The sequence below is a fragment of the Pagrus major genome, chromosome 7 (assembly GCF_040436345.1).
Source record: "Pagrus major chromosome 7, Pma_NU_1.0".
Classification (NCBI taxonomy): Eukaryota; Metazoa; Chordata; class Actinopteri; order Spariformes; family Sparidae; genus Pagrus; species Pagrus major.
Window position 1 is genome coordinate 21,894,620 of NC_133221.1, and position 25,290 is coordinate 21,919,909.

Genomic DNA, 25,290 nt, shown 5'->3' on the forward strand with positions numbered 1-25,290 from the left:
TCAGTGACAGCAGCTGATTGTGGTCCCAAGACATGGAAGGCTCCAAGGATGTCCAGATCATGGAACCTCCTCTCCAGATGTGTTTCCAGGCCAGTTATGTAAGGATGAATGACCTACAATGACCAGATCAGCATCTTTTTAGGAAGAGCCTACACTCACCTTTGATAATAGGCATTAAGGGCCAAACCAGAGAGTATGTTCAGGACTACTAATTATCTTTTAAAAGGTTTTAAAATTGAGCATTTAGGGCTGCACTAATCAATTTTTAATCTTGTCACATCTATGATTTTTATATTCATTTTTATATTCATGTCATGTGTGACAGACAGTGAAGCCCACCTAACAAGAGTGCTGTGCTTCTCATGCACTATGCAAACCGTGTAGGTTGTAGGCTCCACCTGAAGCCACCGATATTATTAGAAAATGATTTGGATGTATACTAAATTAAGTTATATTAGTATTATATATTATCTGCTGTTAGACTCGGAAATTACCAGATGAAAGAGATGCCTGGCATCTGATGCTCTCCTGGTGGTGCTCTGTGGTGATGTGCTGCTCCAAACAGTCCTTTTTACAGGTAACGGCTCCGACCGGAACAAAAGCCCTCTTTGTGGCACCTTTCTTAGGTGCAGGCTTGTGCTGCCTGCACAGTCTACAGCCCATCCCTAACAAGTACATTGATAATTAATCAAATTAGCTAAATAGCCAGACATTCCATCAAAGTAGGAAGTGTACCATATTACATTTATTATATAAATGATAATGATATAAAAAGAAGAATCAATAAAATCATTATTTCTGATTATTTGTTAATGATGGCATAGATTATGCAGACGTTAAGTTTACCATGCTGTGTGGTACATCCATGAATTGAACTGAGGCATGTTCAACCACTCTGGATTGAATTTAGTGCCCCTGTGTTTGGTGCTTTTGGATGTTGCCAAAGTCCAGAAGAATATAAAATTAGTTCCCTAGTCCAGAGACCTGCTTTTTTACCTGCCTGTTTCTACATCTGTTTTCCACCTCACCTGTTGCTTCAGCTGGCTCTCTCACAGCAGCATGTTGGCTGCTGTCCTCCTCCTCTCCTACATCTCTTTCTTCAATGCCTAACATAAGATCTATCTCTTTCTCTTCCTGACCCTGTCTTTCTGCTTGAGCAGCACTGGTTGAAGCCTGAAAATATTCGAAACAAATTAATAACATAACTAATCACACTGGTCGGACTGTTCAGCTCTGTTTCAGACTGATACCTCCGGTTCAGGCTGGTCCACATTCTCAACACGTGCCTTTTTCAGTCGCGGAAAATACTTTTCAATACTCATCTGGATTGAAGCAGCAAACATTAAGTGTAATAGTAAAAAAATAACATAACATTATCGATAAGAAGTTTATTTGATTCACAGCTGCTACATATAGTGTGCTGACCTTGACAACCCAACTGCATTTTGTCTTAATAACAGGATACACAAATTATTTCCATTTGGACTCGGTGCACATTTAAAACAGTGAACATTAAGTTTGACAAAATTTGCTTTAAACCTATATAATAAGTACATCCTGTTGGTAACAAAATGTGAAAAATTTAATATGGCCAAAATGATGCACTGCTGAACTTTACAATGTCCTCCAATGTGCATTATTGGACTAGTCATCTGTACAGGAAGATGACATGCAGGCTGCTGTTTGATGAGGACCATCAGCTCACTGTGAGACACTACTTCAGGTATACAGAGGTGTGAAGTGTGAGCAAGCCGGTTCACATCTCTCCACAATGTGTAATGATGACGACGAGCTTGGGCTTGTTGTTGGATCCTGTAGCAATGTTCTGTCGGGAGGATGGAGCAAAAATTTAGAACAGAAAACAGTCATGTAAACTTTGCAGCAAACTAAAATGATCATTGGGGATTTTTGCAGGAAAAGAAAATTCTTATTACTTATTACACACATAAATATGACACAGTGCAAGATTAATTTACTGCAACTGTCAATGGGTTTGAGCCACAGGTTGGATTCCAGCTTTGAAATATTTTAGTCTGAGGTCTGAAACATCACTGGAGATGAAAATGATCAGGAAAGTAAACATTAAAAATGTTTAACAAGCATTTAAAGGGACAGTTTTCCCCAAAATCAAAAATACACACTCCCTCATACCTGTAGTGCTTTTATATAATACATATAATAATGAATTTTTACCTCAATTTTTCTCATGGCCAGCAAAAAACATAAGATGGGGCTCACACAGTAGAGAGAGACAGTGAGAGTGAGAGTGACAGTGAGCAATACATCAGCTTCAGTGTGCTGTAATTGACCACATGTCCACCAGGGGGCGGAAGGCTGACATATGGTGGTTCTAAGTTTGAACTTTTACTGCAGTTTGTCCAACATCATGGTAAAACTGATTTAAGCTAATGAAGACAACAAATGGTAGATAGTTTCATAAGTGATTTGGAGATGATGACTTTGTTCCCATAGCAACATACTACAGGTATACATCATAACCACCGAAGATGCCTCCCACCTTGTTGTTAGACGTGGGAAATTTTTTTAAAAAAAACAAGGTTTACCAGCTTTCAAAATATTACTTTCTTCATACTGTTAATAGGAAAAATCTTTCTTTGTCTGCTTTCACACTCAGATATATTGACACTGTTCCACTCAAAGCAATAATCCTATCCTTTTCATCCACTATTGCTTTCATGTGCTTTGAAAAAGAAAACTCTCCAAAGAGACTGTACCCAACATACTGTGTTTATATATTTGTGTCATAAGTATAAAGTGGAGGCTACTTTATTGTCTCCCATAGGAAAACAACTGACAACTGAGCAAATTGGTCACAAAGTCGATCACACTGTTAGAACTTAGTATAGAAAAATTAAATGACATAATTCTCAGAATATGCACATCTCTATACAAATTACAAGCAACAGGACATCCCACTTTCCATGCTTACAATCAAAGAAGCGTTTTCTCCTCTGTCTGTACTCTAGGAGTTGCACATTTATAAGTTTAACTGACAGAGTGATGAAATAATGTTTCAGCAAGAGGATCAATAAAGTAACGGGTGTCAGTTTGCCCATGATCCTAACTGCCATCTTAACCAGACTAAATACTTGAGTTTTAGCCTGACTGTTGACCATAACGTGAGATGGATAATAGGCCAGTAAAATAATTAATGCAATATTCCAGGGGACATCAAAATCTCTGAGTCAGTGAAGGAAATGGAGGTACTGGTGGAGCATATTTATTGCTATGGTGCAATATGTGTGAGTGTGTTGTTCCCACAGTTTATTGTAGCTTTAATGCAACATATAACAGCAAAGAATGACAGATGCAGCACGCTGAACCTTGAATTACTTTGTCACCTTAAAGCTGCGACAAGAAACTAACCGGGCAGCAGAAGAGATGTGGATGTACTTACATTTACAAAGTCGCCTCCTTGTATCATGAAGTCTTTGATCAACCTGCCAATGAAATATTACATTTACAATTATGATGCTCAACGAAACAATAAAACATGATAACTTTCAATGTAGGCGAATAGAAACTGAAGCTCCTGTGAAAAACGAAAAGTTGCTATGACCTCTGTTGAGTGCTTTTTAACACATAATTCATTTGAATGTATGTATTGTACATGGTGCATATGAGTGGGAAAAAACTAAATCTCAAGGATGTAGTTTCTTGATTCAGATTATTCAGTGTTGACAGGCTATTTTATCGTGGAAATCAGATTGTGTTGTAGGCACATTTGTAAATGATTTAACTGCAACTGCACAAACAAACCCACATGTTTGGATGACCAGCAAAATGCTGAATATCAGATCCAGTCTATCCCTACTATAAATAGTAAGAAAAACATGCACAGAAACAGTCTGGATGCCAGGGTTGACAGTAGATACTCAGGAGGCAACCAGACTAAATAATAGGCTTGGGCAATATCCAAAATCTTTTACCACGATATTGTCCCGCACAAACATCGTGATAGACGATATTATCGTAAGGGTTTTTTTCATTATATAAAATTATAATATTTTGTTTTGTTTTACTTGTATTTTATGTTGACTGGTAGTATGACCGGTATCAATAAATAAAAGACTGAGAGGTTGACATGCTGTTCACTTATTTACTTCTCCCTTTGCAGAAACACAAACTACACTTTTAAATAATAAAATAATGTAATTAAGAACTTTTAAATTAGTTTTTTTTAATTAAATGAATTACTTTAGAGCAAATAATTAATTGCAAACATAACAGCTTGCTCCTCACTGGTGCCCTTCCCTCTAAACTCTAGCAGTTTCTCTCAGGTGAAGAATCACTTGAAGAATACTTGAGTTAAAATCATTCGGAAAAATATAGGAAATCTTTTCAACATCAGAGTTTAATGTGAGCTACACGAATCAAGTTCCCATGTCGTGTACCTGTGGAATGTGCAGCCTTTGTAACTGATAGGAACGCCATCCTTCCTGTTGAACAGTAATGTGAAAAGAAACAACATGAAGTTAGCAGCAAAGACAACACACACCCTGTGTGGTACTACAAAACAGGTGACAGTAAATGTGCCATCATTAAACAATCAGGTAGGGATGTAGGGAAGGGATTAATAGGGTCTGGTGTTTACATGCAACAACAAATCTAATCAGAACAGCTGTGTGCAAAAGTGACTTTACGTCATGCATTCATCTTCCTCGTCACATATTTTTATTTCTTCGATCAGCTTCCTGTTCAGAAGATGGATATCTATTGTCGTCTATGTTAAGTTCTCTAGTTCAGCACATGAGACCATTTCTTTTTTCTTTGTGCTTTTTACAGCAGGTTATGACTCAGTGATCAGGCTCACATGGTGCACTTGTGGCTGAGACTTGGCACATTTTATGTGTACATTAAAACTTGTTAGCAACATATGACAAAAAATATCTGCAGGACATTTGACCTGAGGGCGCAGTGAGAGGACCAAGTAGAGATAGTTTAAAATATAGAGTAGTCCTCCCAGCATCTGACTGACTGAATATAGCTTTTGTAGCAGGTGATTTCAAACATTTCAGTGGTAGTGTATACCTTTGAATTTTACAGATATTCCTTTTTTCAGATGAAAAAAAAATAAAAAAACAAACTCATCTTGACTTCATTGAAATAATTTTTTTCCTTAATTCATTATTTTAGATACAAGGAAGTGCATCTTTCTTTTCATCCTGCTGCACTCTCCCCACAGTGATTATTTCCCTGCTGAAGCTGGTTCGATGTGGCATGTTTACTGTGCAGGGTGGTGAAGAAGTGCTTGTGAACGATCAAAGATCACCTTACCTGTACTCTCCAGCGCAGAACTGCCTGTAAGAGATGATGAAACTGTAAGTGGCATTGTTGTGAAAACTCAGAAATAGTTTCATACATGTGAACATAGATACTTGTGATTGGGGAGTTCTACTGCATAAGTGGAAAAAAGTAGTATAAAGCCTTTTGCTGCTCCAGAGGAAGCTGCATGTACTTTGCATCCTAGTGCCACTGAGCGATATCAGTGGAGGCAATTTATCATTGTGGGTAATGTAGGCACCAGGTTTTGTTCTAGCATTGCACAAATTGATACATCAGAACCAGAGATAACGCCTTTTTAATTCTGCATTCTACTTCCTTTTAAAACCAACTTAGCCAGTGAGTGACATCAGTGGAGGCAATTGATTACATGCAGCTTCCTCTGGAGCCACAAAAGGCTTTATACTACTTTTTTCACATATGTAGTAGTACTCCCCAAGACCTGTAAACAAACTTTGATGTGTACAATTGGTGGAGATCCCTTTAATTCTTTATCATCCCTAGCTGGGGTCTACCTGTGATATCTCTTTTCACTTAAATTTTTAAAAACCAGACCATGTGATCCAATAATAATCTCCTTACCAGAAATGTTCCACTTCATCCGTCCGACATCCTGAAAAGCAGTTGAGAAAACAGTTGAAAAACAAAAAGAAATCCATTTAAGACAGAAATGTATACACACTTAAAAAAAAGATGGGGTAAACACTTTAAATCCTCTATGAGCGGTGTGTGTTCTTGTGCGTTGGCAGGGTGGGTGTCTGTTCACCCACAACCCAGAGGGCCATGCAAGTGTCGACTGGTATAACAACATCCATGTGTCTACATCTCTGTTTGTGAACGCAGTCTGTGTGTGTGCTGGTGTAAAAAAAAGAGTGTTTTGTCCCTGTGACATCACTGCACTACTCTCCCTACACTCCACACACATGACTCCCAGAACGACCAGCAGCCATTAGATCTCTTGTCTTTGCTTTGTTTAGACAGTATGTTTACAGGCAATGATCTCCAATGCAGAAGCTCAGTGTTGACACAGAGCAAACAACCACGGATTATTTTATCTGCTGAGGAGGATGTTGTATGCGTCAGGCGATAAACAACAGGTAAGACAGCTTAATATTAACGTGTAATAAAAAGCTGCATCTTAATGGTGGAGTGTCTACATGCTGACGAATGTATCCTGTTGAACCACTTTTTTTCTGGTGCTGGAATGAGGGTAAAGTTTAAACTAGTAGTCTAAACTCACCAAGGGCCTCCCAGTTCATGTCATGAATTTCTCAAAATAAATTCTATTAAATTCATGGGACCTTTCTAAATCTTACAGCTGTACTCCAAATACTTTTGAAGTTATGAAGTTTGGCCCTCAGAGCTAAATTTCAGCATCTTTGTGATTCTTTGTATGTGCATTTCTTGCCTTAAGCAATTGCTTCTTTTTCACTGGATTGGTTAGAAACTTGTCCTGAACATCCAAAAGACTCTTAGGCTACTTGGCATCATCAATAGTTATTGCTGAATAGTTACAATAATCAAATTTATAACAGGAAGTCATTTTCACAAGTATCTGTCATTTTCAAAAACTCATATCTCCACTTGTTTTTACTTTCTTGCAACAAAATTGTGGTTCTGTGTAGAAATAATCTACTTCTGCCACATCTACAGTGACACAGATCTTGCTAAATATAGAGTCGGAGCTGAAAAACCAAAAAGAAAATCCACGACTTGAATTGAGAAACTTCAGGATTTTGGGTGAGTTGGCATGGAAATACCCTTTTGTAATTTCATCACAATGCAATATTAAAGTACATGTTTTTTCAAGTGTTGAGGAATCGTGACACTGCTTTTTAACTTGTACCTCTAAGCTAATGCATACATAATTAACGCTGTTAATTAAAAGAGGCCAAGTAAAGCTGCTCAAACACCCTGAACTGTGCTAACTTTTCGACAAACTAGAGATTTTATCAAAAAACGTTGTTTTTGTTAGTCAGGAAGGCGAGTATTTCTAGGAAGCAATTGTAGGCCTAACATTCAACACTTGATGTTTTTTTCTTGGGATTCTAGTGTAATTGTATAGGGATATCATTGATAGTCGACGCTCAGTTTCTAGCCGGGTTACCTGTTACAGGACATGCAAATAGACATAACAAGACACAGAAGGTGTGTCCCTTCAGGTTTTGCTTTTACAGTGGGGAGGAGCCAGAAAGAGCCGGTTCCAATAGGGAACTACTCCACCTCTAACATTCATAGATGAGTTCTGCTGCAAGCATGAAATGCCTCTAACTTACATTACTGCAAGAGTTAAGCTTTTGGATCTCCACTGAAACTCACAGGGCTGGGACAACTCCAGGCACAGAGGTATGGACTCCTTAGGGTAACGTTTTGTTACATCACAGGGTTAATTGTTTTTAATTGTTGAGTAAAAAGAATGTGTTTGAACCTGCTTTACCCGTCACCAATGCTACAAATCATGCAGAAATGAAATGCAGGAAATTCAGGATGGTGTGTGTACCAACCGCTGAATACCGCTGCTGTACGGTGTTGACATGGAAGCGACTAATATGCAAAACACAGAGAAGTAAGACTTAGTAAGAGAACCTTAGTAAGAAGACAACATGTTTTAATAGAACATATTTCGTAACCAAAGTGACAGGGAGTGAGTCATCAGTATTTTAGATGTCAAGTCAAGTCAAGTCAAGATTTTGTTTAGAGATAAGATCATTTCTACGTCAAAGTAACATTTCATATATAACTACTTTTGTGTTTTTTGTGCTCAAGTCTTACTTAAAAATCAAACTTGATTATGACTCTGTTTAATAAATGAGGCCCCTGGTACCTTCATTGTGACCAGCTAGAGGTTGTGGACTCGTCTTCATGCTTTCTCTTGTTTCTTCGAAGCTGTCTAATGTTTGTATAACCAAAGTTCCTAACCAATATTATTCTGTCTTTCACAGCATTTCCTGGAGCACCTGCACACTGAGCTGAGAACTGTTCCAATAACATAAATGCTGCCTGAGTCATCTCCAGAAACTGTCAAAATGCTGATCATTATGGAGCAATGTGACGTGGAGTCCGGCTGTCATATAGACAACACTGTGAAGTATCTGTTACTGATGCTTTTCAAGTTGGGACTGGACGCAGCAGTCTATTTCTTATTCTGCCGGAAGCTGTATAGCTCCTTTTTAGGGATGTGCAGCCTGTCCATTGTCCTGGCTGACTCTGTGGTGGCGTTTTCTTTGGCAACCGTGTGGTTTCTTGGGGCTGAAAGGTCTCCCATGTCACCCTGCTTCCTTTTGGCTCATGTCTCAGCGACATATGGCGCACAGCCGCTGCCTATGATGTTCCTTGGTTTATTGGACTACTGTGTAGAAGATACCCACTTCTGCAAACAGAGCGCCTTCTACAAATGCCTGAGAAACATTTTTTTGATATTGCTGATATGGGTGGTAGCCATCATTTTCTCCTTTTGTTCTGTCAACACTGAGCTGATGGAACTGCAGTATTTGATGCAGGTAAAGACTCTAGTGTGTGAAGTAGAGGAGTCCCCACTGATTACCTTCTTCACTTTGGTGCTTTTCACAGCAGTAATTTGTGCCTTGCTGCCCTTTTGGTCAAGTATTCCCAAGTGGCAGAATGAGGCAGACAGGTTATCTGAAGCGAGGGAAGAACGAAAGAACCCGAAAAGCAACTTTTTGTTCATCTCAACCAACAGCACAACAGAGACAAAAAGCAGCCAGGAGACTCATCTGGAGGAGATCAACAGGCCACGACCGCCTCTGTGGCTCAGTCTAACACTGAGCTTTGGTATGTGTTGGATGCCTTATCTATTTATATCTGTGTTCTGTCTGGTCTTAGGCTGCAGAGTACCTGCCTTCATCGCTGTTAACGTTTTGTGGACAGAGTGCACCAACAGTTTGCTGATGGGTGTGGTGTTCTGGGCAAAGCGCAACACTCCGTACAACCATCTACCAGAAAATGTGTGCGTGTGGCATGTTTACTGGCATTTGAGCAAAGGAACAGGACAGCAGCAGCTCCCGATAGCTGTGTTCAACCCATCAAAACAGAAGAGAACCACTCTCTTCTATGTGTGACACAAGAAAGTGGATAAAGACTTCATGGAAATGAGCAAGTATCTATAGCCCTTTTTACACAGAGACTCTGCATTATCTCCGCAACAAAGCCTCGCCAATTCTCCGCATTTGTTTGTTCACACAGAACCAAGCAGCTCTGGCATAAAGCCACACCAGTGTGTCAATTCATACAGCACGCCAGTGCTGCGGATCCAAAAGAGGCGTGACGGTAGACATCATGACGTTGACATCTGTGTGTTTTTTCAAGTGTTTCCCCCGGTGTCTACCTGTTAATCTAAACATGTACCCACTGACTGTTTATAATCATATGGATGCTGTTATCCATATGATATCCCATTTCCTTTTATATTGTACAAAGTATGACGATTTGAGAGAGGTATTATTTTATGAAATCTGTGGACAAAACCCTGAAATATTTTGGTGCTCTGATGAGCAGAAGCTGGAGTGGTTGTTTAATTTCAATGTGTTTAAAACTGCTAGCTTTATTTCTCAAGCCTGGAAAAGAAGACAGGTAAATTTGTTTAATTAATTTTTGATGATTTCTCTTGAACCTTGGCATTGTCTTCCCTTTCTTTTTTTTCTTTAGATAATGGTTTTGAACCCCTGTTTGTTTTCTTACTTCTTTGATGTGCTGATGATGTGCTCTGGATCCGGTTTGTTTTCTTGGTGTCTTATAAGCCCATGCGGGCTATGTAGTATGCATGACACAATAATAAAAGTCATTCATTCATTCATTCATTCATATCATGTGTTGTGATTTAGATCCTGTCCCATCATACATCCTGGAAAGTGACAAAGTTATGTTTTTCACTCTAAATTACGTAATTACATAATTGCCATCATCAAACAGGACGCTGTCTTACTCTCTTAATCGCGGGGAGGGATGCTGTTTTCTGGGGGAAAGTTCACTGAAGTCTCGGTGGGGAGGGCTGATCATTGCGGTGATTTTTTTCAAGACAGTAACTACAACAACACATAGTGGAAGGAGACAAACACATGGTGAGTTAACGTTTTTTGCTGGGGACAGACGCTGTTTTTTGGGCAGAAATGTGACGAAGAGTCGGTAGGACAGACAGGACGACAGACACTTATCCACATATAACTGCGGATTTTCTTTCCTCATTTAAGTTGCCAAAGACACTACCAGTTACCACATTACTGTTGTTTGGTCCTGTAATGTTGCTTTGCGGGTCATTTCTCTTTTATTTGATAAGTAAAGGATCTGTTTAGCTGTCAGACTGTGAACACCATCAGATCGACACGCCCCCGTTCCACAGAGCCGCAGCGAAACTGTCCCACCTCTCTGCATCTGAAACTTTCACACAGAGGACGATGCGGAGAATCAACGCATGATTCCTGCACTCAAAGGGCAGTGTGAATGGGGCTTATGAATATTTCATCTGTGAAAGCTGTGTTAGATAATTAAACTGGCTTATGACCGACAGATAAAAAGCCTGGACACAGAAATGCATCTCTCACCACTCCTTCAGCACACACAGAAGTGCTTTTGAGCAAAGAATTTCACTGCAAAATGTTGCCGTTGACAAGAAACTGATTCACAAGTCTTCAACATTTGGAAGTTCTGTCCCAAAGTGTTGCTGAAAGCTGTTGAATGAAGCGAAGCTTTGTAAACATTTGTAGAAATCACAGTACATTATCTATTTTCTACACTCATTTGTATTTTGAAAGCCATACCAGACAGTCATGCATCATCATATTATTTCCTTCAAATCTAAAATTATCTTTGTGGTTCTCAAAAAAAGCAAATCTGTAAAAATTCAGGACCCGAACAGCAACTTAAAGGTGCAATATGTCAGAAATGGCGTCCTGTTGAATTTATTCTAAAAACAGATATGGGGCAGCATATCATCAGAATCATCGATAACTGCAGCCAACTGTAGCTACCATTAGCTAATTAGCTTAGTTAGCCATGCAGGCAGCAGTCTAGACTAGGAGCTTGGATAATCGGGGATATACTGGTGTTTACATTGCTAACACAGAAGCTTTGGACTGGTATGGGCCGCGGCTAGCTGGTTAGCATGCAGAGTCCAGTAGATATCTCTGAAACACAATACATAGACATCATAATGTCAAAACTGTTATTTCTTCACATTCTCATGCAAGAATTTTAACTAAAATTCTGGGCCATGGCTAGCTTGGTTATTTTAACCTAAATTCTTACATATTGCATCCTTAAGGGACCTTGTGATGAAGTTATTTACTCAACTACTGTTTTCAAGGTCAACTATGAACTTTTTACTCCTTTAATTCCTTGGGATTTTAGACATCTGCGATTACATAACAACTGTGACAAGCTCCATCTGCTGATGAAGATCAAGTAATATGACTGAAAGCTCCACAGAAGCTACAGCAACCTTGTCATAATGAAAAATGTGGTCTATTTGTACTTTTACTGCTGCTAATCTGAATTAAAAGACCCTGAAAACCATTTATCTCAATCAGCTTCTTGTGACATTCTTTACTTCTGTGCACCAGTCAGCATTAAGCAATATCTGAATCAACATATACATACATATATATATATGTATATATATATATATATATATATATATATATATATATATATATATATATATATATATACACACACACGTGTGTGTGTGTGTGCTTGTTTGCTCATTTTACCAACACTGTTAATCAAATCTAATCAAATCACACCTACACAGTCCCAATGAAGCACCTGAGTCAAATGTATTAACAATGACTATACTGTTGATCAATAATCTCTATAGTAGGGCTGAGCAGTATATCGATGTTATATTGTTACTATATTGTTTTTAATTTTAATTATACTGTGATGACATGCCCAAATAAGAGCATGGTGAGGTTTCTGTACCTCAACAAGTTTCTCCAGTTTTTCCACTGTGAGCACTGTAACACCCCAGAGGACGACTATCACCAAACAAGAGAAGAAGGTACAACAGCCAATGGAGGCAGTGAATCAGAATAACATTTCTGATTTTATAGACCAGTCCAGCGAAGACCAGCATAAATGTTGGAAAACAGGACATTATCTGCTAGTGGTGTGTAAGTTTACATTAAAACAACAACAACAACAGATGCAGGTATTGTAGATGCATGCTATATACTCAATTCAATTCAATTCAAAAAACTTAATTTGTCCCCGGGGGCAATTAAAGGCCCGTGAAGTAGTTCTACACAGACACAAACAAGTCAGCACTTTAAGTACACAGTCAGCACTTTAAGTACACAAGTCAGCATGTTAGTTACACAGACACAAACAAGTCAGATAGAATAAAATAGACAAAAAAAAACTAAATAAGATATTTACAGTATTTACATGAGGTGCAAAGTAGCATTGAGGCAGATTGGGTTGTGCATTAAGAGGCAGCAACAAGTTAGTGCAAATATGCAAATGTGAAAATGCAATAGTACGGAAGCCCTAAAGGGCCATGCATTCATACATTTTATTTCCTCCGTTTTCCCGTGATAACGAGTTAATTTCATTTGTTTTCTCACGATCTCGAGTTACTATCTCGAAATAACAACTGCCGTTTTCCCCGAGATAATGGGATAATTTTCTCAAGATCTTGAGAAAACAAAACGATAGTGTAGTATATTAAATCATTGCAGGAAACATCATTCAGTGTAGCAATATCAGAGGAGCAGGAGCATATCAAACACTGTGTCACATACCTTTTCAATCAAGGCCTGACACAGGCCGAAATAGCGTTATGCCTTGCTATTACAGATAATATACACATTAGTGTGCGTAATCTAAAAAGACGGTTAGCAAGGCTTCAGCTATATCGGCGGCGCAATCTAAGTGAGCCTGATGTCGTCGTTAACTACATAGCTGACCAGTTACGAGGTCCCGGGCGTCTCCATAATCTCAGGCCTATCATATCACAGCCATTATCTTGAGATCTCGAATTAATTATATCGTTATCTCGGGAAAACAAAGTTTTGTTATCTCGAGATCTCGAGAAAATTATCTCGTTATCTCGGGAAAACGGTAGTTGTTTTTTCAAGATAATAACTCGAGATCTCAAGAAAACAAATGAAATTAACTCGTTATCACGGGAAAACGGAGGAAATAAAATGTATGAATGCATGGCCCTCTATTGGCTTCCGTACAATAGGGAGGGAGGGGAACTGAAGATTCTGGTCACCAATCCAGAGCTAAATCATTCAACCAATAAAAGACAAGATTATAGTCAAAATATTAAATACAAACCTTGATAAAACAACATAACATTTTTTGTAAAAATCGTGTTATGATCTGATGCTTTAACTCTGGACAGCCCTGGCGATGGACTGTCAATTGAGCTCTTGTCTAAAAGACTACCACCCGAGTTAAGAATGAACTCCTTAACTTTGCAATAAATCAGCTTCACTGAGCGAAATTCTGAAACTGGAAGCGTAAACTTAACGTGAACTATAGTCACTGTTAGCTAAAAACTCTTTCTTCTACTCACCTGCCCACCGATGGTTATGTCAAAGAAGACAATCGGGTTGTTTGGATTCGATGGCTGGACTGGGATTGACATTGTCACGCCTTTCTTGCTTTTAAAGACTAAATAAATATGCTTTTTCTACGTTTACACGAGTATTTTTTGAACGACCAACATACGCGCTCAGCACCACCGAGATCGAAAAGTGGCCGATAGTATGTCAATTGCTGCTCAGCGGCATATACCGATACCTGGACTGGTATGCCGCTGGTATTCCACCGACACATGACGGTATGTGCCGCTTGAGACTGTTGATGGGTACCGCCCCCTGATTAATATGCAAATATAATGCCACTGGGCTGGTTTTACAAGTAACACAATGCCGTAAAGGAATGTATACATTTCTGTTGTATGCTATGTTGTTGGGATGTAGGCATATAGAAAGTAATTACACTTGGGATTCTTGCGATATGATAGTAAGTTAATATGTCTAAATTTCTGCCTATAAACTACTTAAAGCTAATGAAAGAGCTAGCCTTAGCTAACATGACTTTCTTTATGAGCGGCTTATTCCGATCATTCAAAGTACAGTGAACATGATATATAATATGCCACAATGGTTAATGTTCCGCGACGTAGATTTTATATGAAGTAATGTATTATTGTGTTCTCCTAATAAAGAAAACCTGTCAGTAAGTATTGTTTGGCTCAAAGTTTCTGCTATCGATTAGTCAACGCCGCGTAACAGTCTTTCAATGGCCTAACAGTCTCAAGCGGCACATACCGTCATGTGTCGGTGGAATACCAGCGGCATAACAGCGGCATACCAGTCCAGGGATCGGTATATGCCGCTGAGCAGCAATTGGCATACCTTCGGCCACTTTTCGATCTATGCGCGGCTAGAGCCTATGATGTCTTCTTCTTCGTTTTCTTTTTTACGTTTTCTATGCGGGATTCTTCTTCTTTTATGTTTCCGGCACACTAGACGCAGCCAAGGCATATTACTGTCCTCCACAGGTCATTGATCTAAGTTATTTGGATGCCTAATACATATATAGTCCAGTGCGATGGAGAAATTGTATAACAGCTTTTGTTGTTTCAGTGCTCTTAAGAATTGATTTCAGTGACTGCTCCGTGACTCCAGTTTCTAACGGATTCTCTCCGTGTGATAAAGACATGTATATTGTTATATTTTTATTGTCTTTTAAGATTTTTTTTTTCAAGTATTGTTTGTTGTTTCGCACCTTCAGACCACAGCAAATTCCTCGTATGTGTAAACTTGGCAATAAAAGCAATTATGCTTCTGATTCTGATGTTACGGTTCGCAGCTTTTATCATTAAGATGTAAAATAACAGCAAACCAACGTTAATATCCACCAGTTGTCATTGTTATCTCCAAAAGGCCCTCGCATAAGCTAAATTTGTTTTTCCAGTAATTTTGCCATCAACAACAGGTCTTCCCATTTCATGGTTGATCACCAATACATTTAAGGGAATTTGTTTCGTTTTTTTGTGTTCATAAATTGTAACCTGCTAAAAATATGTTGGACTTCTGGCATTACATGTGATTTAATGACTGAGAATATTGATGAAAGTTTTGTCTCCAGATAAATGCAACATCACAGACATGAAGGTTTTTAGTAAGGGTTTTATTTTCACAATAAAACGTATTTTACAATTTACGTAATGCAAAGGTGGCTCCACAAAAATAACAAATGGCAAAGAGACTACAAAGATGTGTCAATACTGTACTAAAACACCGTGATCAAAAAAAAAAAAAAACAGAGAAAGCAATAAAGGTGTCAACAGACTCTAGTGGGTCAGCGGGGTGATAAAACTAGCAAAAGCAAAAAGCCTTAAAGAAAGACAGTTTTATGTAAAGTAATATGGTTTCTTGACATTGATGCCGTATTCTGTGAGGGCAGGAGTGAGGTCCTCCATAGTCAGAGTATACTTCTTATCCTGTAGAAAGAGGAGAAAAAAATTATTATAAATTATCAGGAATAAAACAATCTGAGCACTTAAGGGCAGTTGACAACTACCACTGGTACCATCTTCTAAAAACACTCCTCTCACATATGACATTGTCAAAATATTGTATGAAGGTACATTACATTTAAAGAATACATTAACATAAGAGAAACACTCACCTTTGTCTTACTCCTCGAGCTACCTGAGGCAGTGCCCTTCATTTTACAGTACTGCAGCGCATCATTGGCAATGTCTGAGATAAACTTCTGAGAGGCAAGGGAGATCAGACGGATTCTAAAGAAAGGAAAAAGAAAATCATTATTGTAGTTTTCCCTGTGTGTATACAGCCAGCCTGTGTCTGTATGTCTGTCTGTCTGTCTCTCTGTCTAAGTCTGATCAAAGAGTTCCTCCAATCTTATTTTGATTCTTCATTTCCACAAAACCATTACAGCAGCTATCCAAAAGGTGATGTGACAATAAATGGTCTACTAGGCTTAATTAAGGGTATGTACTTTATGGTCATACAAGCCAATGAACACCAGTATGGACAATTTGTAATAGTAGTACTAATTCATACTGTATATCAACATACAGATATGTAGTAGAACAGCTGCTTGACGTTTTTAAAATAAATTAAATCCCCGTTTGATAAAAGTTAGACAGGCACGGCGGCCAATTTTTCTTAGTTTGTAAAAAAGTTATTAGAAATTTTGACTCAGCAAACCACATAATCATATAGATTACCTGACTGAAGCTGAACTAAATTCAGACAACACTGCTGTTATCATGAGCAGTAATTTAGACAATTGATTCAAATCGCTTTAGCACATGATGCAGATTTTCCACAAATCATTATAAGCGTAAGGAAATATATTGACAAGGTTTTCAGATGTGGTAATGATGCAATACTGCAATAATGTGATTTGTTTAATTATTTAATTGCTGATAGATTGACTTTGTCGTCTTACTTTGCCAAATATAGTTCCCCAATCTCCTGTTTCATTGGACAAACTGTGGCATGGCTCTAGCTTGTCCCAGGTTATTGATTAAACACACATCCTTTAAGACTCTACATGTACTGCCTGAGCTTATAATTTATGTTTTTGATAAACAATTTAAACATTCAACTCAGATTCAGTTTCTCAGACCTGTAAACTCCTAACAAGTCTTTCAAATAAGCTAAATAGATTGGTGAACTGACTATTTTTATATAATTCGTTTACCCGGGCTTTGCAATATGCCCCTCATTCAAAAGCATTCCACCTGCAGCTGCTCAAGCACTCCCTTTGTGCCTGTCCTGTTAGTTGCTGGTTATGTCTAACTTCTGAATGGGACAGCTAATAACAGTACTGTGATTTGTGTCATTTGCTTCCATGGGGTATCAGGCAGATCCACTCACACTGAGACTTGAGGGTTGCCTATACTTCACAGAGTCAGTCACTGTAGAACTTACATTCTTGGATCAGAAGCTTCAAAGCCAGCCCGGTTGAGGTAATAACCTGTAACTGCATCAGGAATCTGGAGAAGAAAAAAGAAGAGAAGACTTCAGGCTTGTGGTCAAGATCCACAAAATCACTGCTACTGACACTTATTTGTGAAGAAAAGTATTACTGTATGTGCCATTCAGTGATGATCAGCCAGATGAACTCTAACAAGAACACTGGCACAGCCGCTGACCACTGACAGAAACTAATGGCATTGTCTGCAGACAGTGATTGGTACATAACAAAATTGGATTTTCACCACAGGCAGGAGCATATGAAGTTATCATGAATGTCAACAGCACTATGTCAACAACTTTCATACAATGTTCTGTACTGTTTGTACCAAGAAAAAATATTCAGCAGGGCTTTATGGCAATATTGGATTTAAAGTATTTCTATATCAATGTGATTTAATGCTCTCATTATTCAGTTAATTACTTGGATAATCCAAAGACAGACACACTGTACCCTTTGTATGATATATAAAAATTGTTTCTTGGTTGAATTTCAATTTAACTTTGTGATGGTGATCAGTTAATGTGGCTGGCAGGGTGGATAAAGTTGCCAGATGTTTCCAACATTAACCAGAAATTAGCTGGTAATAACTTGAATGTATGCAGTGTTGTCTTTCTGGCAACATGTCCCTATCTATGAATGCAGTACTTAGTAAGTGACTGGCAAAACTTGAGTTACAGTTATTAATCTGCTGGTTACTTTCATGATTAATTGATTATTTTAGTCCATGAAATAAAAAATATGTGAAAAATGCTCATCAATCACAATTTCCCAGAGCCCAAAAGTGACATCTTCAAAAAGTTTATTTTGCTCAACCAATAGTCCAAACCCAAAGACTCTAAATAATACTACCATGAATGACAAAGAAAAGCAGCACATTCTTACATTTAAGAAGCTGGAACCAGCAAATGTTTGACATTTTGCTTGAAAAATGAATGACACAGTTATGAAAAAATAGTTGGCCATTCATTTTCTTTCAATCAACTAATCGAATAAATGTTGCAACTTTACTCACTGTGGGAGTGTACTCCTCCAGCTGCAAGAGGAAATCTGCCAAGGGTGTGGTAGAGACAGCAGGCTTCACATCTCCATTGGTGATGCCACCAGGAACATAGACTCCGTTGGAGACCGATGTGTCTGCTGATGGTGTCACCATGGCAGCAGAGGCTGAAACTGTAATAGAAAGGTGTGGGATGACTTTATGTTGAATTAAAGAAACAAAATTGTACACATATCTGCTACATTTCACACATAATAAGATATCACTGTTTTTTTCTTCCAGGGAAATATGTATTGCAAGTTGTGCAAAGTCCAAACCATGTTTGCAGACAGGTCCACAAAATTCCAGATCTACACATAATAGTGCATTATAAATGTTTACCGTACTTACATCCACATTGTGACTGGAAAACAAATCATCTATCTTACGTATAAAAAGCTAGCTATCCTGCTGAGCACAAAAACATGGACACTGGACAATAACATTAGCAAAAGTCGAATAACGTTACCATTACTCGTGACCGAAGGGATGCTGCTGACGTTGGTTGTTGCATTATCATTTACGATACAGTTGCTTGAAGTTGAAGACGTCGTAGATGACACTCCAGTTGTGACAGACTGATTAACGTTGTCAATATTCATGTTGTTGAATGTTGTTAGCTAACGCGCTAACCTTTGCTAGCTAGCACAGAGAAATGACCAAATATGACCAAAAGTGCGATTCCGTGCTATATAGCTCGAAGGATGGTCTTCAACAAAATACTGTTTTGTGGAGTAAAGCTACTTTTGTGACTTAGAGAAGTCAGAATCACAGAATCAGGCACTAGTTAGCATCAGAAATGTTTGTTTCTACCGTGCAGCAGAACGCTGATCTCACGCTGCAGAGCTAGCTGCGTCATGTGACCCGAGCTGTACGGCTCGGATCCGATTCCGACGATAGAAGCCGAAGATTTCCGAGGACCCTCCACTGATACTTTTGATAGCCCACAGTAGCGCAGTTTCTTATTTGTTTGTTGAATTGTAGGTTTCTTTTGTTTAGTTGTATCAGCAGATAGCAGACAATAGATAGCAAGCAAGTAACAAATAATGAGGATTTAGTAACGCTACTAAAACCCTCTTTATCCTTTTCTCTTTGTATTTCAGCTCGCTGCTAGCGACTCTAGCTAAAATGGTACCTTCGGGTGCTGTTGGAAATAGTTCGCAATATCTGTAGCGCAGTCCACCATGCTTTAATTTATATCACACTGTCTGTCATTTGACTGATTTGACTTTAATGGCTTGAATAAGACCTCAACAACCTTCTTATGACATAGACCTGTCTGTAAACCTAGGAGGTGTAAATGCCCGGAACTCCCCGCCAGTATAAATAATTGATAAAACGTTTTAAAGGAAAAAGGTGTTGTCTTTAAAATAACAAGTTCCGTGGACTGGGACTTCGATATATCATGTTACCTGTATGACTTATAATTCCCAGGCGTTTAAGTAATATATTACGGTGCATTTCTCTTAAACCACGTTACCAGTTCCAAACAAGGAATTAACGAGTTTACGAGGAGCAGTGAATGCAGCATCAGGGCTGTGCACACGGTAGGGGGCGTTAGATAACTCTGTGACTGCTTTGCGGTCAGCTGTTTGGGTCGAAGAAGAGAGACACTGCTGGTGTGTCGCCGACTAGATGGCTATTGTGCAGTCGTTCCTGGACATTGGACCGACGCGGAAGCGGGACAGACTGTTTTGACAGCTGTATGGGGCAAAACAGGTAATGAGCCAAACACTTACGTCCTAAACTGACAAATATTGTTTACCGGAAACACATTTCACACATTTTAATGAGCTACCTTCATACAGCCTATTACCCCTGTAGGGGCTTTATTCTGTTCTGTAAAGGGGTGTTTACATTTTCCATTTAGTCCAAGTCAAATAATGATTTATCTGTATCTAGAGGAGTGTAAATGTAGTGAATAATTATATTAAGTAAGATTTCCCTGACTGGGACTGTAGAGGGGATTACCTCTGACTGATGACTGTTTAATTCCCTTAGACATGTGTCTGTAAGCTTTAATTTGTGTTAAAGTTCACAGGACTCAAAAATGACTTGCCCTGTCCGTGTCATCGTGGTGGGAGCTGGCTGTCGAGGGGAGATCTACTCCCAGTATGCATCCATCCACCCTGAGCGTGCAAAGGTCAGGAGAAGTTGCCTTACACTACAGCCCGATGTAGTCAACCAATCATTTTTGTGGATTGTGTTCTTGAATTGACAGTATTGATCAAAACATATTCTGGCACCAAAAAATCTCTGTGAGCCAAAGGTTCCAAGATAAGATCAAGACAAGATACCCATGAAAGAAAAGTAAAGTGTAACAGAAAAGCAAAGTATGTCACAGTTCAAATAGATCCTCAAGTCCATGCTGTTTGTAGCCACGAGGTAAAAAGTGACGCACATTAAATACTTGTATTTAGTCAGTTGCTAGTTTACTTGAATAAATGGTCTGAATAACTTTCCACCACATTTACTCAACTTCACCATTTCAGGTTGTTGGCGTAGCTGATCCAAGGAAATTTGCCCGCACTAAACTTCAAGAGCAACACAAAATTGAAGATGAAAACATATTTGAAGGTGAGCACAAAAATAACATTTAATTGTTTATAATTATCTGCCTCATGCTAAACTATTAAATGCTTGTTTTTTCAAACTTTTTTTTTTTTTTTTCAAACTAGACTGGCACAGTATGGTTGAAAGAGAGAAGTTTGCCGATGCGGTCTTAATTTGTACCCCTGACCGCCTTCATAAGGTAAACATAAAATATATGTTTATGTTCTGTATATATGTGTATCTCTCAGTTTTTAGTCTCATGTGAACACACCTCATTATCTGTTGAACTAGTCTATTGGTCTATTGAACTACTATGTGTTCCCCAGGAACCTGCGATGGCTTTTGCGAAGAAAGGCTACCATGTTCTGCTGGAGAAACCAATGGCAGTGAGTGTTAGCCATCATCATATACTGCATAGCTCTAATCTTGATATGGATGTTAATAATCATACTGCTTGATTTTTACTGTAACTTAGTAATAATAGTTTTAAATTCTGTTTTTGTTTACTGGTGAAGTATGTAGAATTTAGTGACATATAACAGTGAGGTTGCAGATTGCGACCATCTGAGCACCCCTCGCCCCACTCTTCCCTAGCGTGGCCTCTAAAAACGTAAAAGGCCCTCTATAGAGCCAGTGTTTGTCTGTTGTACTTTGTATATATCCAATAAATATATCCATACAAAACAATTAACCTTCTTTGACTTCAGACAACTGCAGAAGACTGCACAGCGATCGTGGAGGCTTGTACTCAGAGTGGTGTGATGCTATCAGTGGGTCACGTTCTCCGCTATGATCCTGTCATCCACAAGATAAAGGTGAACACTTTCTGTCACACTTTCTCTGTATGAAACATTTTGACCATTGTTTTACAGTTTTTGGTTTAAAGATGTCAACTTGGTTACATTTAAAACGTAATCCTGTAATTAAGTTTTGAGGTTTTATTAAGTAGAGCCCAGCATGTTTTTGGTAGCTTCACTTACAGAACACTGAATACATTTTCTCACTGAATTGAAATCAATGGATCCTTTTCCAGGAGCTGATTGATGCTGGAGTCATAGGTGACGTGATCCACATTCAGCACCTTGAGCCGGTAAGAATGCATTCAGGGCTCTTCATTATACCTCTATAATTAAACAGCATGTGTGTGTGTTTTTTTTTTAATCGAGGTTAACTGTAACACATTAGTTTTGTCATCCTCTCGTTCCAGGTTGGGTTTTACCACTTTGCTCACTCATTTGTTCGGGGGAGCTGGAGGAATGAAGCAGAGAGCTCGTTTGCTCTTTTAGCTAAGTCATGTCATGACATTGACCTTATACATCACTGGGCCGGAGCACGCAGGTAAACCAATACAAAGAAGTCAAAGATTAACTTCAAGTTTGTCTGTTGTCCAGAGATTAGATGCATTTAACATTAACAACGTTAGTTGGTCGACTGGGTATTATAAGTGTATTAATTTGTTGAATGCCTCTTTCCAAACACTGCTAGCAGGAACTAGACCCCTTACCCTGGTGGTTTTGTGAGACCACTCTCTGTGTTTTCAGGTGGTCAAGCCTGTTTTCTGAGTTAATTCTATTTTTCCTGAGATTAATCATTTACATCACTGTTTGTACGGGTAGGTGTGTGAAAGTGTCATCGTTTGGATCCCTCAGCCACTTCACCAAAATAAACAAGGTGTGTAGTCTGTTTACAGGTTTCCTAATATAAAGAAATCAGATATGAACAAACTGTTATTTGATCGTATTTTGTCCTGTAGTTTTACAAATGGATCCTTGGTATTGTAGCTCTATAAATGCTATGTGACACACTGAAATCCCCCCCAAAAAATTTGTGTCATGAAGACGTATCATATCCATGACAGTGAATAACAGATATCTCTACACTAAGCCTGAATCTAACATGTGACTTTGCCTGTTTTCTGCCAGCCAACAGGTGCTGCAGATCGCTGCCTGGACTGTTCAGTAGAAAGAGACTGTCCGTACTCAGCACGCAAAATCTACATGGATAGAGTGAAACAGGTTCAACACATGATTTCCACAAATTATCTACTACTCTTTACCATCTGTGAACATAGTACTTTTGTTGCTATACATAATTTTACATGTACTGTCTTTGTGTATTTATGTGTGCTAGGGTCACACCGGCTGGCCTGTATCAGTCATATGTCCGAACTCGTTCCCAGACATCGAGTCAGTCACTGAGGCATTACGGAACGGACCATATGGCCGCTGTGTCTACGAGTGTGACAACGATGTCTGCAGTAACCAGGTTAGAACAAACTGGCTTTAAACCACAATCATGACTTCATGGCTTCAAATCTCTGTGACACCTCTCTTTTCCATTAAGTTGTGTTTTTGCTTAAATTAAACTCAAATCCCTGCAGGAGCACTACTGCTGCTCTCGCTGCCTCTTTTATTATTTACATTGTTTCCTGTTTCCAGAATTTGTATTGTTATTTACCCATTTAAATTGTATGTATTTGTATGTGTCTGTCAAATTATTAGGAGATTATAGCCATTTTCATGTTTAAACTGAAAAAAAAAACAAAAAAACAAACCCTGATGATTCATTATTTACATTCCTTAAGAAACAAAAAGGTCATCATTACATTTAATGTATCTCTCTCTTCTGTTTGACCAGGTTGTTAACATGGAGTTTGAAGGAGGTGTGACGGCAGCCTTTTCCATGGTGGCGTTCACTGAGGAGATCTGCCAACGAAAAACAACCATCTCCGGCAGCAAGGTAGGAAAGAAATGCTAATGCTTACTATACAAGAATTACTCCAGCAAAAGGGAGCCAGCAGGGAAAAGATGCATCAACTACCAGCTCGCAGAAATCAAAGTAATTCTACCTAACCAAAACTGTTTATACATTGTTGATAGAGGAGAGTAACATAAAAAGTAGTTAAGTATGTGGACACGCAAACATTATGCCCATATGTGGTCGTTGAAGATGCCATTCCAACATCACAGACAATAATATACTGCAGCAGCATTAAGTGCTCTTTCATTTAATTAAGAAGCCTTGGTCTGTTGCTCACCATTAAACACAGCCCCAGACCTGAAGGACACAGAGTATGTGTAACAGACTACTTTTGGCCATGTTGTGTACCTTGATATCGATATGTTATCAATCCAGTGTAGCACGATTTTTGAAATAACACCTGATGTTTACAAAACTTTTAAGTTTTGAGAAAGAAAATCATTACTATTTAGATATGATGACAGTCAAGAAAAATGTATTATTCATTTAAGCTCAACTCAATTATTATATTGCCTTTAAGGCCAGAAAAACAAAACACAGCACATAAATAAGCTCTTTTATCATGGTGTGATCAAACAAAAGTAATAATGATATTGACGTTGCCTCTGAGTTGATGCATCATCTGAGCAGTGTTTTAATACTGAACTGTGTCTTCACAGGGGGAGCTTTCATGCAATGGCCACGAGGTACGCGTGTTTGATTTTCTGACCGAGAGAGCCACAAAGCACACGGCAGACAAAAATACCCCCAAGCAATTTGGCATGATTGGACATGGTGGAGCAGACTACTACCTTATGGATGCCTTTATTTCTGCTGTGGCCGTGAGTGTCAATCCATTTTTTATTTTGTCCATGTCTAGTTTCCTGGAGAGCTTTTATTTTTCTCATTGGTCCACTCCAGAAGCAATAGCTCTGATTTGAATCCTTACCTTTATATTGACAGTCGATCTGTAGAGATGAAGAATATTTACTGTAATTACATGTTTGTACCTGTAGGGGAGGCACTGACTGTACGTTAATGTATACAATTTAGAAGCACAGACTGTGATGGTTGATTAGCCGTATGTGTGTTCCTGTGTTTTTGTGAGTGCAGAACAATGATCCATCCCTGATCCGCTCGGGACCTGAGGAGACGCTGCACAGCCATTTGTTGGTTTTTGAAGCAGAGCGTTCTCGACTGGAGAGCAGGGTGGTGTACCCTGGTGACACTAGCCACAGCTAGACAACTGACAAACTATTCAACACAAATTATCTCTCTTCAAAGATCAAATCTTGTAATCATACCTGGATTATTACAGACACAACTGCACTGTTGAACAGGGGGCCAAATCTTGTAGTGGGATCATGCTGCTTTTTTAGTTTATGCTCAGGGATTTTAATACGTGTGTGTGTGTTCATGTGAGAAAGAGAGACTGAGTGAGTGAGTGAGTGAGTGAGTGAGTGAACAAGTGAACCTCATAAGTTTTTAAATTATGTAAGAATTTGATAATTTGTTGTTAATTGTTTGAGTAAGTAATGTTCATGTAAAATATTCTCTGATTTGCTATTAAAAAGCTGTGAATCAATTGTCTGTCTCAATCAGTTTGCTCTTAATGTGACCCCCCCCCATGAATACTGACCATTTTGACGCCAGTTGATCTGAAATGCTTC

At 38.7% G+C, this 25,290-nt stretch overlaps 3 protein-coding genes and 1 long non-coding RNA gene across 5 annotated transcripts; 2 read left to right on the forward strand and 2 right to left on the reverse strand.

Annotated features, from left to right (window-relative positions):
• Positions 1 to 1,373: 1,373 nt before the first annotated feature.
• On the reverse strand, positions 1,374 to 4,478 carry LOC141000266 (uncharacterized). The gene is made up of 3 exons (XR_012179524.1): positions 4,416 to 4,478; positions 3,419 to 3,461; positions 1,374 to 1,825 (listed from the first exon to the last, which is right to left on the reverse strand). It is a non-coding gene; the product is annotated as an uncharacterized lncRNA (long non-coding RNA).
• Positions 4,479 to 6,310: 1,832 nt separating this feature from the next.
• Positions 6,311 to 10,113, forward strand: LOC141000038 (probable G-protein coupled receptor 160). 2 transcript variants are annotated; one of them, XM_073470660.1, is made up of 3 exons: positions 6,311 to 6,401; positions 6,958 to 7,044; positions 8,247 to 10,113. In XM_073470660.1, the coding sequence occupies exon 3, from the start codon at positions 8,298 to 8,300 to the stop codon at positions 9,381 to 9,383; it is 1,086 nt and encodes a 361-aa protein (XP_073326761.1). In that variant the 5' UTR covers positions 6,311 to 6,401; positions 6,958 to 7,044; positions 8,247 to 8,297; the 3' UTR covers positions 9,384 to 10,113. The 2 variants fall into 2 exon arrangements, with proteins under 2 accessions (XP_073326761.1, XP_073326760.1); XM_073470659.1 differs by having other exon boundaries at positions 6,958 to 10,113.
• A 5,338-nt stretch (positions 10,114 to 15,451) lies between these two features.
• taf10 (TAF10 RNA polymerase II, TATA box binding protein (TBP)-associated factor) lies at positions 15,452 to 19,163 on the reverse strand. Its single transcript, XM_073469556.1, has 5 exons — positions 18,798 to 19,163; positions 18,305 to 18,462; positions 17,244 to 17,308; positions 15,970 to 16,084; positions 15,452 to 15,781 (listed from the first exon to the last, which is right to left on the reverse strand). Exons 1-5 carry the CDS (start codon positions 18,928 to 18,930, stop codon positions 15,692 to 15,694), a joined length of 561 nt encoding a protein of 186 aa, XP_073325657.1. The 5' UTR covers positions 18,931 to 19,163; the 3' UTR covers positions 15,452 to 15,691.
• Positions 19,164 to 19,231: 68 nt separating this feature from the next.
• LOC140999239 (putative oxidoreductase YteT) lies at positions 19,232 to 25,205 on the forward strand. The gene is made up of 14 exons (XM_073469555.1): positions 19,232 to 20,047; positions 20,363 to 20,471; positions 20,821 to 20,905; positions 21,007 to 21,080; positions 21,208 to 21,267; positions 21,589 to 21,696; positions 21,915 to 21,971; positions 22,089 to 22,219; positions 22,498 to 22,552; positions 22,804 to 22,896; positions 23,012 to 23,146; positions 23,519 to 23,620; positions 24,301 to 24,462; positions 24,734 to 25,205. Exons 1-14 carry the CDS (start codon positions 20,034 to 20,036, stop codon positions 24,860 to 24,862), a joined length of 1,314 nt encoding a protein of 437 aa, XP_073325656.1. The 5' UTR covers positions 19,232 to 20,033; the 3' UTR covers positions 24,863 to 25,205.
• Positions 25,206 to 25,290: the final 85 nt, after the last annotated feature.